Raw genomic sequence first — 13766 nt, forward strand, 5'->3', positions numbered from 1 at the left:
CTTTGCCAGACTGTTAATTTTATATAGAGAAGAGAACTCTAAAATGCATTTTTATAAGTGACAAGTGAGATAACTATAAAGAAATGTTTTTCCAGTTCTGGCTGATGGCTTGCTCTGTGAAGAACTGTAAATATTTACTGCCGCAGCTAAAGAACAGGTCTCTTGCCCTGACCTCCTGTTAACTCTCTGGGCCTCTCAGTGGAAAATACCACCAGGCAGGCCGGGGAGCTGAAGCTGTAAGCCTACCTGTGACTTGTCTCTTTTCCTTTACAGAAAAAGGGATCATAGTATTATATTATTTGTCTGAACCCTTGAATTGAGATTTTAAACATAATCTTTTGCTTTGTTAATTCTGAAATAAAAAGAAACACCTTTTCTAAAATGTCTTGTAGATAATTTTGATTGGAGGGAGGTCTGAGAAAAGATGATTTATGATAAGGACTGATGTGAACATGGCTTAGATGTTTTTACAAACATACCAAAGTTCTTGTGCTTTCTTTTCTTAAAAGTTGGGCTGAGCATGGTGGGTCACTCCTGTAATCCTAGCACTTTGGGAGGTCGAGGTGGACAGATTGCTTGAGCTCAGGAGTTCAGCAGCCTGGGCAACATGGAGAAACTCTGTCTTTACAAAAAATATTATACAAAAATTAGCCGGGCATGGTGGCACACGCCTGTGGTCCAAGCTACTTGGGTGGCTGAGGCAGGAGGATCACTTAACCGCAGGAGGTCAAGGCTGCAGTGAGCTATGATTGTGCCACCACACTCCAGCCTGGGCAACAGAGTGAGACCCTGTCTCAAGAAAAAAAAGAAAAATTGGTAATTGCTAATATGGCTTGAAGAAAGAAGGGGGAAAAGTAATGAAGGACAGAGGGAAAAAAGGAGATGTTGCAGAAGCTTAAAGAAATTGAAAAAATGGCTGTATTTTGTGGCCCTAACCTCATTAGAAATATTTACGTTTTCTTAAAGCAGGTTTTACTTTTCTGCTGGCCTCAGTCGTTTGCTTAGTGCCCTGACTTTTAATCCCGCTTGGGAAGTTCCACAAGCTTGAGATCCCCCACTGATGGCTCCCAGAAGTTCAGTATCAATAATAGTATCGACTGCAGCCAGTGTTTTGCCTGATACGCAGATTTGCCAGGGCAATTAAAAACGTGGACAGTGAACAACTTTTATAGGCTGAGACTTAAATAATCTTGAAAGTTATGTAGTACTGTCATTGCTAGTTGAGGCTGTCCCAGGCAGTATTTGCCGGTTGATACTTCTAGGACTTGAAGATAAAAATATGTTTTGTTACACATTAATGGTGAAGGGCAAGATAGAGGAAAGCTGAAACTCTACCTGCTATGAAGTTGGGACATTATCTGTGCAAGTTGTTCGTTTTGCTCTGATTTTTGGCCAAAGATTGTACTTAAATATGAAGCCATCCATTACTCAAATGGATAATATTGGTTATGGATGACTTTTGTTTTGGAAAAAGAGGTGTTAATGGAGGATAGAGAGGGTGAGTTCTCAGTGTTTATGACTCATCATGAAACTGTCATTGGGAGAGAGTATGTCCTGCAAAAGGTAGGTTGTGTTATTTTTATACATAAAACTGTAGCCCTCTATATAGATGTGTCCAGTGACCACCTCATGGCTATGTTCAGTAGTTTTGATTCCTTTTAACAGCTTTCTGTTGTGATATTGAACTTTATGTAGTCTCATCTTTTCCCTCTGAATCTCTAAGCACTTCTCAGTTTCCAGGGTTTCTTCCTCCTCAACTCAAACCCTTAGATTGCTAGTTATCCTGATTCTCTTCTTCATATGACATCATCTTCTTTTGCCTACTGTCTGTGCTGGAGTTCTTAATCTGGGGTCTGTGAATGGTCTTTAGAGAATTGATGAAGTTCCTGAAAGTGTGTGTAAATTTTTTTTCTGGAGAGTTTATAACTCCAATAGATCTCAGAATAGTTCAAAAAGAACAAAAGAGCCATTTACTCATATGTTGATAATCCTGTTCTGTTGCTCTAGTCCAGAATTCTCTCTTGAGTTCCAAATCTAGATTTCCACCTGCTTCATTCTACCTGAATGTTCCCCAAATACCTCAAACTCCATATTCCCAAATTAGTCTCACCTTTACCTTCCAAATCTCTTCTTCCTATAATTTCACATAGCTGGTCTCCCCAGCTGGAAACTTAGGCATCAATATCATTGCTTCCAGTTACCCTACCCTACTTCATTCCTGTATTTTCCAAAGTTGCTTCCATATTGGTTCTGCCTCTGAAATGGCTTTCTGAAGCCCCTGACATTCCCTTCTCTGTGTTTCTGTTGCCATTTCTCCATGGTAGGCACACCTCGCTTCTCCCTTGACCTATTGCATTAATTAGATTTCCTGTCCATATCTCTCTCCCTGCCTAGTCTGTTTTCCATTCTCTCATTACTCATCTTTTGAAACACAGATCTGATCACATTTCCAGGCTAAAAACCCATATTTACTTGGCAGTATCAAAAGGAATATGACCCTTAGCGCCTTTCGTTATCTGTTATTGGTCTTTTTCTAGCAGCATCATTTATCCTCTCTCCCACTTCACAGACATTTTACTTTTCAGCCATTTAGACTTTCTCCATTTTTCTAAACACAACATACACATTAATACCTTTGTTCTTCGCATATGCTGCTTTTGTGCTCCTGCCACCCATTTCTGACCTCTTTCTTGCTCAGCCTTCAGTATTTAGCTCAGGCCAAACCTCTTTTGAGGTCTTTGCGGACTCTTGCAGTCGGATTGAGATGTTCTTTCCCTCATTGCAGCTTGTGCCTAAATGCTGTTGCAGTCACTTGCTGTTTTGTCCTGCCAGACTGAACTCTTTGGGAATAAGGTGTCCATCTTTATTTGTTTTTAATATTATTATTATTATTTTGAGGCAGAGTTTTGCTCTTGTCACCCATGCTAGAGTGCAGTGGCACTCACTGCATCCTCCACCTCCTGCGTTCAAGCAATTCTCCTGCCTCAGCCTCCTGAGTAGCTGGGATTACAGGCAGGTGCCACTGTGCCCAGCTAATTTTTGTATTTTTAGTAGTGATGAGGTTTCACCATGTTGGCCAGGCTGGTCTTGAACTGCTGACCTCAGGTGATCCACCCATCTCGGCCTCCCAAAGTGCTAGGATTACAGGCGTAAGCCACCATGCCTGGCCTATTTTAATTTTTTAAGTACACCTCTGCTGAAAGGAAGCATCCTTATTTGTAACACACCACTCATTAGGCTGTTACAACTTGTTTTGTGTTATGATTAGTTCTAGGCTGTTACTAGATTTTGAGTTACACAAGGTCAGGGACTTTGTTTTATTCATGTTTATATCATCAGTGCTTCATACAGTCAGTGCTGCAAAATGGATGTGTTTGAAGGAATGAACAGCTCTAGATTTATGCCCCTCATCAGTAAGTTCCCTGATTTTAACTACTTTCGGGAATTTTGTGGATATTATTTGGCCATGACAGACATCATGGAAATTGGAACTTTTTCTTATTAAACATTAACAGTTCATTCTTTGATTGTGCTTACCTTTGCTTTTAAACAGCATAATACTTTCCATACTTAAATACTATACATTTCTTACCGTACGTTTTTACTCTAATGTAAATATCTCCCATATATTCAGTCTTGGAAAGCAGTAAGGATGGTTGCACTGTCTTTCCCAGCCATGTTCACAGTACTTTTTGTCACTTGCTTGGGGCACTCTTATATCCCAGGTATTATGCTAGGTGCTTTGCTTTCATTATCCAACTTAATGTATTTATTTATTTATTTTTTTAGACAAGAGTCTCACTCTGTCGCCCAGGCTGGAGTGCAGTGGTGCGATCTTGGCTCACTGCGACCTCCACCTCCCAGGTTCAAGTAATTCTCTCTGAGGAGCTGGGACTACAGGGTCACAACACCATGCCCAGCTAATTTTTGTATTTTTAGTAGAGATGGAGTTTAACCATGTTGGCCAGGCTGGTCTTGACCTCCTGACCTCAAGTGAACCGCCCACCTTGGCCTCCCAAAGTGCTGGGATTACAGATGTGAGGCACTGTGCCTAGTTTATCCAACTTAATCTTCACAGAATGAGGATGAGTTCAGAGAAACATGTTCAGAGACACTATGAGACTTGCTAAAGTCACATAGCTAGTGCGTAGCTCTGTCAGGATTCAAGCCTGCATGTGTCTAAATTCAAGACCCCTACTTTTCCCATTCAATATTGCCAGGTCGTTTTGCTTCAGCTGTTTCAGCCGCAGCTTCTGAATACTTGCAGTGTGATTCTGAGTAAGCTGATCATGACAGTTAAATCTCATGTAAATGAACATAGGTACCATTTCATTTTCTCTCTGAGTCTATATAATAGTATTGCCTTCTTTTTTCAGTGATTAGAGAATTTGTGATCTTAACATTCTAGATTAGATCAATTTTTAAAAATTAGCTTTATGGGAAATGACTTCAGATTTTAAATATAATTTTTAATGACTCCTTTGTAAAGAGTTCAAATTATATCATGAAAATATTTTATTCCTTAATAGAATTTTTCTGGGAAAGAATGTCCTGGAAATTTCCAGCTATCTGCAAGTGTTTGAGTTATGCATATCTTGTTTGGGGTATACAAAGGCAAATATATTTTATGGGATGTGAGACGTGCTTCTTTCTGTGTTCTCTCTTCCCAGTAGAAGGCTCTAACAATTCACTGATGTTCCCTGGGGAAATGGGGTGATTTATAATTGGTTTCCTTTTGATGTACTTTGATATTGTGGGTATGCTTGCTGACCCCAGGATTGATTTATTATCATGTGAAAAATTTGTTAATTCCAAGAAATGAACGATGGAAAAGACCCACTGAGGGCCTCACATTATTGTAAAAATTGGCTGAAGGACATGCTTTGTCCAACTTTTAAATTTAGACAAGGAAACTTTTAGATTTCTGTGTCCACTTAAAATGACTCAAGTGGAGGGGCTTCCACCATGCTACTTTGTTCTATTGTTTACGACTTCTTGTAATTATGAACTGATAGACATTCCATTGCTCTCACCTTCACTGAAGTAAAAAAAGAAAACTTTCAACAGTAGTGGGAACAATAAACAAAAATAAGTAGACTAGAAAATAATGATAATTTGGGGATTTTTTTTTGTGAGAGACAGAGTCTAAACTTTCCTAAACCAGCTGGTTTTATTTTAGTAGTTTCTACAACATGGAATGGCAGTTGTAAAGTTTGGATTACAAAGTAGGTTTAGTCCTGTCTCTGCATTTTTCCAGTCAAGTGGTCTCTGGATCCTTTGCCTTTCCACCTCCCTTCATTCTGTGTCTTCCTTCCTCATCTCAGATTCTCTCTTTTCCTGTTTGGCTCCTTTCTCTCCAGTCCAGCCAGGGGATTCTGTGACACGCGTAGTCCCAGTCTAACTGTATTTGGTGATATATTGAACAAAAAGGCTGACAGCAGATACTCCTAATCACGTTTTAGGATATTAAACATTGGTCTGTTATTTGAAAGATTTCAAGTTTAATTCAAACACTTGTATTGATTTATTATCTAGTTAAATGCAAGTAATTTCTTTTTTAATCTTTCATTTCTCCAACAGTAAAAGTTAATTATTATTACCATTATATGTTCTTGAATATTCACTTTTGTGCATTTTGATGTCACAGAGCTTTTTTTTAAAGAAGTTTTGTAAAGATTTTTGATATAACATTGGTGAGTTTTATGCAAGAAAGTTATTATTATCACAGTCATAAAAAATAGTTGCCCAGTGTATTGTCAGAGTTATGCTGTGCTGGGGTTCTGGGTAAGTAAAACAAATAGGACCATTGCCCTTTAGGAACTTTTTTTTTTTTTTTTTTTTGAGATGGAATCTCATGCTGTCGCCCAGGTTGGAGTGCAGTGGCGTGATTTCAGCTCACTGGAACTTCTGCCTCCTAGGTTCAAGCAATTCTCCTGCCTCAGCCTCCTGAGTAGCCAGGATTACAGATGCCTGCCACCACACCCGGCTAATTTTTGTATTTTTAGTAGAGACGGGGTTTCACCACATTGGCCAGGCGTGTCTCGAACTTCTGACCTCAAGTGATCTGCCCGCCTCGGCCTCCCGAAGTGCTGCGATTACAGGCGTGAGCCACCATGCCTGGCCGCCCTTCAGGAACTTTTATACAGAATTTATGATAATAACCCTGGGCCTCATAAGTGACATAACAGCCTCAGGTAATAAGTTTGTGAATTAAGTATTTACATTATCTATAAAGGACACCTTTAATCATTGCAGCGATGGCTGAAGACTGGGTTTGGACAGGTGCGTGTAAAGGAAAAATGTAGACCTTACTGCCCACCCATGTGATTGGGGAAGACAGCAGGAGGAGAATGTAGAGTTTAGAACTCTTGCCTTCTAAATGTTCTGGTCTCTTCAGCTGTACCTGTAAGTAAGTCCAGACTCCCCGGCCTGCATTTCAAAGCCTCCCCAAGAGGGCTCTCTCAGCTCCCCAGTCTGATTTTACTGCACCCTGCAACCCTGGCCAGGCTCCTCCTTCCTGTCTCTCTGTCCCACATCCCCCACAGCTGTCATGTTAGTTCTGTGTTTGTGTTGCAATCTGGGCCCAGGATGTCTTCTCTTTTCTTCTGCCTCTATCCACGTCCAAAAAATGAGATTAAAATTGCATAAACAAACCAGGTATGTATGTCACTATCAGTCAGAGAAAGGGTTTGTTGATGGCTTCTCAAATAAGAAAGACTAATCTTAAAAAAGAATAATCTTTTGAGTTGAAAAAAATTTATTTATTTTTTTTAAAGAAGCTCAATAAATTCTCCTTATTTTTCCCCCTTTACTGAAAACCAATAAAAATTTTATCAAACACCAGCTTCTAGGAACCTAAATTGGTGAATTTAGGAATTAGCCAATTGCTCTTTCCTTGGCATGCAGTTGGTTTGGGCATTTCCCCATATTTTATCTTATTTTGTTGTTTGTTTTATGATTATATATATTTTCTTCCTTTCAAAACGACATTTGTGAGCAGCACCTGTGTCATCTTTTTTTAATGCTGGGCACACATGTGTCTGCAGCCCGAGTGTTTGGAGTGAGTGTTTTGTGTGTTGGATTGAGAGCACACAGAAGGGCTACGGCTGGGGAACCATGATCAGCAGTAGAGGGGCTTCCTGTGCTTCAAGAAAAGCCTCAGTGGTGGAAGACATGGGGTCTGTTTTTGATGAGGATTTCAGGAGTTGAAACATAAGTGAAATAGTATCCTACAAAGGCTTTGAACTATTAATAAATTAATTCAAGATCTTACCAGTTTATAAGGCAGTCATATAAAGAGATACAAATTTTGGTATTTTTATAAGACAATAATTTTATTTAAGTTTGAGTCTTCATGGACAACCTGAGATTCTCTACAGGCATGAGCCACTGTGCCCAGCCTTGAAAACCTGAGATTCTTGAACAGTGTTTTGACAAAGTTTTTCTATCACCTTGAAGTTCAACTGAGAGTTTTTTAAGTTAAATTATAATATTAGTTGTAATAATATTCTCTTTGTCATATGCCTATTGTGTTTGTAATAAAATATCTATTCTAGAAACATGGGAGGAAATGTCTTTTGATAACTTTAATTTTTGTTAGTTTGAAGGCATGCATAAGAATGAAGCCATAAGCCAACAGCTTCATGTTTTACGGAAGGAAGTGAAGCAGTTGCAAGCAGAAGCTGCTAAACCACCATCACTTAATATTGTGGAAGCCGCTGTACATGCAGAAAACTTGATCACGTAAGTTTTGTGGGCATTATAATTTGAAATACTGTTTTGTTATCATGAATAGTAATCATACATGCTACTATACCACCACCACCCCTGCAGCACCCACAGGTTAATTTAGTACAGACATCAGCAAACTATGGCCTTTGAGTCAAATCTGGCCTGCTACTTATTTTTATAAATAAAGTTTTATTGGAACACAGCCATCCCCATTTATTTATAACTTCTATGGCTTTTATGCTGCAACAGCAGGATCGAGTGGTTGTAACAGAGATATAAAGCAGAAAATATTAACTATCTGGCCCTATATAGAAAAAGTTTGCTGACCTCTGAATTGTGAGATGATACAGTGCATTGAAATTCAGTTGTGGAGAGATTTAGCGCTTATGTTTATATCAAAGTCACATTTGCCCAGGAACTTATCACTGTCAACTCAGATGACTGAACAAAGTTCATAGCACAATTATTTAGGGGAATCAGGGCTCTCAAATATGGTTGTGAACTTGCATTTGACCATCATGGTTTTCTTTTGGCTTTCATTGTGGCTTACTCTCACTGTCCTCTTTCTTTCCAAAGCCACCATGACATGACTTGGGAGGTGGGGGTTGACTCTCTGCCTTTACTTTAAGGTGACTGACTCCACATTCTAGTTCCAGCAGCTGATCCCCTCAGTAGAGTAGGATGGTGTATGGAGGGGAGCATTGAGTCCGTTTGTGTGTTGGGCTGGGGCATCTGGGCAGGAGAAGGAGACCAGGCAAACAAGAGGTTGATGTTTCTTTTACTGGGAAAGGGACACAAAAAGGTGTGAGAATTGGAAGGGATATCTTTATTCTAGGATCTTATTCTATACAGAATCTTTATCTCAACTTTAGTCAGTGTTCTGGATTTCAAAATGTAGAGAAATCAGGGTTTTGTGTTTAAAAAAATTATATAAAGAATAAAAAAGTTAAATAACAAATTATGAATTACATGCAAAATATGAACATTTTTAATAAGGATGAGAATGTTAATTAGTCCTTATAGCTGATTTTTTTTCCCTAGGAGTATATGAAATCATTACTAAGTATTAAAAATCGGCCAGATGCAGTCAGTGGCTCACGCCTGTAATCCCAGCACTTTGGGAGGCTAAGGCGGGCGGATCACTTGAGGTCAGGAGTTTGACACAAGCCTGGCCAACGTGGTGAAACCCCATCTCTACTAAAAATACAAAAATTGGCCAGGTGTGGTGGCTCATGCCTGTAATCCTAGCACTTTGGGAGGCCGAGGTGGGCAGATCACCTGAGGTCAGTAGTTCAAGACCAGCCTGGCCAACATGGTGAAACCCCGTCTCTACAAAAATACAAAAAAAATTAGCCGGGCATTATGGTGGGTGCCTGTAATCCCAGCTCCTTGGGAGGCTGAGGTGTTAGAATCGCTCGAACCCAGGAAGTGGAGGTTGCAGTGAGTTGAGATTGCGCCATTGCACTCCAGCCTGGGTGACAAAGTGAGACTCCGTCAAAAAATAAAAAATTAAAAAATAAATAAATAAAATAAATAAAAGAAAATAAAAATACAAAAATTAGCCAGGCGTGGTAGCGTGTGCCTGTAATCCCAGCTACTCTGGAGGCTGAGGCAGGAGACTCACTTGAACCCGGGAGGCGAAGGTTGTGGTGAGCCGAGATCGCACCATTGCACTCCAGCCTGGGCGACAGAGTGATACTCTGTCTCCCCCACCCCAAAAAGAAAAAAGAAAATCAGTTGTCAGTAAAATTGGAAGATACATATATTTACTCCATGAAATAGTTCTAAAGTGACATTTTCGTGGGTGCTCTAAGGATTCTTAAGAATATTGCCTGAGAAATGTAGGGTATCAAAGAAGGCCTTGTGAGTATGGAATCTTTTACTGTAGACTGCAGTCTTACCCACATTTTCCCACAGGGCCTTAGTGAATGCCTACAAGTTGCAGCCTACACCTGGGATTCAGAAAGTTGGCATTCGCCTTTTCTTTACTATTGTGGATTACGTCAGTGATGAGACGCAGCGTCATCCCCCAACAAGGCAGTTCTTTACTTCATGCATTGAGATCTTGGGACAGGTAAGGCTATTTGTACCTTTTGCCTTGATCAGATAATGAGTCTCTGCGGTGTCTTCATTAGATATAGTCAGCATTGACTTGAGACTTATATTACAGGTTCAGAGTCTTACCCAAGTCAGAAGCCTCTTGGGGTTGTAGGCTTCTCAAAATATGATTAGAATTGTTGGTATACAATTTTGCTTCTCATACAAGGGAGATTAAATTATTCATAATTGGAAGTCTGGGGAGACATCAGAATTTGTCATATATCATTGGTGTTCTTAACAATAACATTACTAAATCTCTTCATTGTTTATAAAAATACTTTCCAATTTGTTTAATCCTCACGGGGAATCTGTGTGATTCAGATTCTCATCTTAAAGATGAGAAAACTAGGTTCTAGAAAATTAAGTGATTGGCCTAAAGAATTCAGCTGGTGAGTGTGGAGCTGAGACTGGATCCCACGGCTTCTGACAACACTCAGTGCTAGCCCCACCTCCCCACTGCTGTGTCCAGGTTGCTAGTCTTGATCAACATTTATTTGTTTGTTTATTTATTTATTTGGCTTACAGTGACATAGATGGATATTTAACAAGGGCAAGGGTAATCATGCAGATTTATGAAATGTTTCATAAAAGAAAGGAAAACCTCTTGTTTGAAATATGTAAACACTAATTAACCATGTACTCTCACCCAAATTCAACTGAATGAGTACTTACTTATTGGGTGCTTATAAGGAAGTAATGCAGAACAGGTATTATCATTGATTTTTTTGTAGGAAGTTTTTTATCCTGGTCATAAAATTAATGTGTGCTGGCTGGGCGCAGTGGCTCACACTTGTAATCCCAGCACTTTGGGAGGCTGAGGCAGGCAGATCATCTGAAGTTGGGAGTTCGAGACCAGCCTGACCAACATGGAGAAACCCTGCCTCTACTAAAAATACAAAATTAGCTGGGTGTGGTGGTGCATGCCTATAATCCCAGCTACTTGGGAGACCGGGGCAGGAGAATCACTTGAACCCGGGAGGCGGTGAGCCGAGATCGTGCTATTGCACTCCAGCCTGGGCAACAAGAGCAAAACTCCATCTCAAAAAAAAAAAAAAAATTAGTGTGTGCTTATTATAAGCAATGCAGACAGTATAGAAAGTATGAAGAAGAAAAATTTCTTATAATCCTAACTACTGGAAATACTGATTACATAGCTAACATTTCATTATAGTTTGTCTTGTATATGTGTGTCTATTTGTGTATACGTATATGTAAACATATTTCTACATATATACAGATATATAGTTATGGATAGGCATTTAAAATGGGCTCATGCTATTTTGTAACCTCCTTTTTCATTTAAACACATCTTTTAGACATTATTTCATGTTAATAAATACAGACCTATATCATGACATTGCATGTCTGTGTAGTGCTCATTGATACAGATTTATTACAGGGTGTTGAGCTAGTGTTTGATGGATGGGTATTTAGATAGATTGTTTTGCTACAATAAACCTGAGGTAAATACTCTTGTATGTCTTTGTGAACTTGTTGGACTGTTTTCTTCAGGATAATTTCTTAGAGGTATGATTGATGTGTCAAAGGAATTTGATACACATTGTATATTTGATGTTTTACATCATACTTGATATAGTCACTCTGCCTTCCCTGGGAAGTTTGCACCTATTTATGCTATCATTGCAGTGTTTGAGTTTGTTATTCTTCATACCATAACCAACATTAGGAATTCTCATTCTTTTTAAGTTTTGCTAATCTGATAAGGGAGTGGTATTTCATTATTATTTTAATTTATACTTCTTTAAGTTATATGCCTTTTCATATGTTTATTGGCCATTTATATATACTTTTGTGAATTGGTGATTGTGGTCCTTTGTACACTTTCTGTTGGAGTTTCTTGTTTTCCGATTGCTTTGAAAGAGCTCCTCACGCCATTAACTTGGCATCTGGAATGTGTTATAAATACATTTTTCCAGTTTGTCATTTTTTTCTTTAATTTTATGATACTCTTTGCCTTATAGAAGTTAAAATTTTAATATATTCAAGCCTATCAGTCTTGTTGTTTTATTATTTCTGCCTTTGGTCAACCATATGAAAGCCTTCCTGCCAGTGAAATTGTTTCAATTTTTGCTTATATTCTAGTACTTTTTAATATTAGAACCAAGTTAAAACAAGATGACGTCATCTTGATTATATATTATTATGAAAGTTAGTTTTTGAAAGGTATTAAATACGCCTCTCAGTAAAATCTATAACCTGGAAGTTTTGTTTTCCTGATGTAATGCAGCACCATGTTGGGTACCGTAGTAATCATGGTGGGGACATTGCACGTTTGTGGATTAAAAGTACCCCAATATTTTGATGTCTTAAAAATCTTGTAGTACAGTTAACTCATCATTTTCTTTTCTTTTCTTTTTTTTTTTTTTTATGGAAACGGCGTCTCGCTCTGTCACCCAGGCTGGAGTGCAATGGCATGATGTCAGCTCACTGCAACCACTGCCTCCCGGGTTCAAGCAATTCTCCTGTCTCAGCCTCCCAAGTAGCTGGGATTACAGGCACCCACCACTACACCCAGCTAATTTTTGTATTTTTAGTAGAGATGGGGTTTTACCACGTTGGTCAGGCTGTTCTTGAGCTCCTGACCTCAGGTGATCCACCTGCCTTGGCCTCCCAAAATGTTGGGATTACAAGCGTGAGCCACTGCACCCGGCCTAACTCAGCATTTTCTATATGTGGCTTGTCCAAATCAGATTTATGGATTCTTCAGAATTTCCAATATTACTTCCATTGGAAGCAATAGGCTTATCTATGTTGATTTTAGCTGTCTTTTGATTGTTTCAGACTTTCATTTAGAAAAAAATTCTTTTCACCTTATTTGGTGCCCCTTAAAAATTTGCTTGCTTAAATAAAGGTTGTGAGGGAAGAATCTGGTGACATTTTTCCTTTTTATTTTTCCAAGGTGTTTATCAGTGGCACTAAATCAGAGTGCAGAAAAGTACTTGAGACCATTCTGAAGAACAGCAGGCTCTGCTCCCTGCTGTCTCCTTTCTTCATTCCCAGTGCTGCGCCTGCAGAGTTCATACAGCTGTATGAGAAAGTGGTGAAGTTTCTAAGTGAGGACAACAGTGATATGATTTTCATGCTGCTAACCAAGGTAAGATGTAATTCCATCCTGACCATATTGTTGAAATGTAGCAATGATTGTTGCTTCCTACTCTACAGAAATAAAAGGACCTCTGCAGTTTTGTTTTCAGGTACAGCAGAGGCTGAGAGGCCTTTTTCACAGTGCATGAGCTTCAAGTGGTCTGACCCCACAGCTGCTTCTTAGGGGGGTGGGGCATTGGTTGTCTTGTATAGCAGTGGTCTCCAACCTTTTTGGCACCAGGGACCGGTTTTATGGAATACAGTTTTTCCGTGGACTGAAGTAGAGGGGATGGTTTTGGGATGAAACTGTTCCACCTCAGATCATCAGGCATTAGATGGAGGATGCAACCTATATCCTTCACATGCACAGGTCACAATAGGGTTCGCACTTCTGTGAGAATCTAATGCTATGGGTGATCTGACAGGAGGTGGGGCTTGGGGACCCCTGTTGTATAGGGTAGTCTTATTCCACTTAGTGTAAAAAGGACCTAATCCCCACCCCTTTTTAAAAGCTTAATACAGTTTTGAAAATATTCATAATAGTAGTTTAGTACATCCTTTTTTAAAATTTATCCTGAATTTATGCCTAAATCGTGTTTGAGAAAAGTTTTGTTAGTCTCTCTCATATTTAGAATAAGCTGGATCAAAGCAAATTGCCTTTGATCTCATTCTGAATATTAACTGTTAATATTATATTTTATATTAATATATTAATATTAATATATAACATTAGAATATTAACTCTATTAGACCAAGGTAATGAGTTTACTTAACCAGTTGAGAATTTCAGAGTCTTAGCTACTTTGTCTCCACTTGCATTTCTCTTACAT

At 39.0% G+C, this 13766-nt stretch overlaps 1 protein-coding gene across 2 annotated transcripts in view; it reads left to right on the forward strand.

Moving 5' to 3' along the window:
* The window catches only part of EPG5 (ectopic P-granules 5 autophagy tethering factor), a 122262-nt gene that overhangs the window by 73756 nt on the left and 34740 nt on the right, over positions 1–13766 (forward strand). For both annotated transcript variants that reach the window (XM_055233424.2, XM_055233427.2), the window contains exons 28-30: positions 7601–7743; positions 9649–9805; positions 12752–12946. In XM_055233424.2, coding sequence (XP_055089399.2) covers positions 7601–7743; positions 9649–9805; positions 12752–12946 — 495 coding nt within the window. The remainder of the gene's footprint in view (positions 1–7600; positions 7744–9648; positions 9806–12751; positions 12947–13766) is intronic.

Source organism: Symphalangus syndactylus, chromosome 1, assembly GCF_028878055.3.
Source record: "Symphalangus syndactylus isolate Jambi chromosome 1, NHGRI_mSymSyn1-v2.1_pri, whole genome shotgun sequence".
NCBI classification, from domain to species: Eukaryota; Metazoa; Chordata; class Mammalia; order Primates; family Hylobatidae; genus Symphalangus; species Symphalangus syndactylus.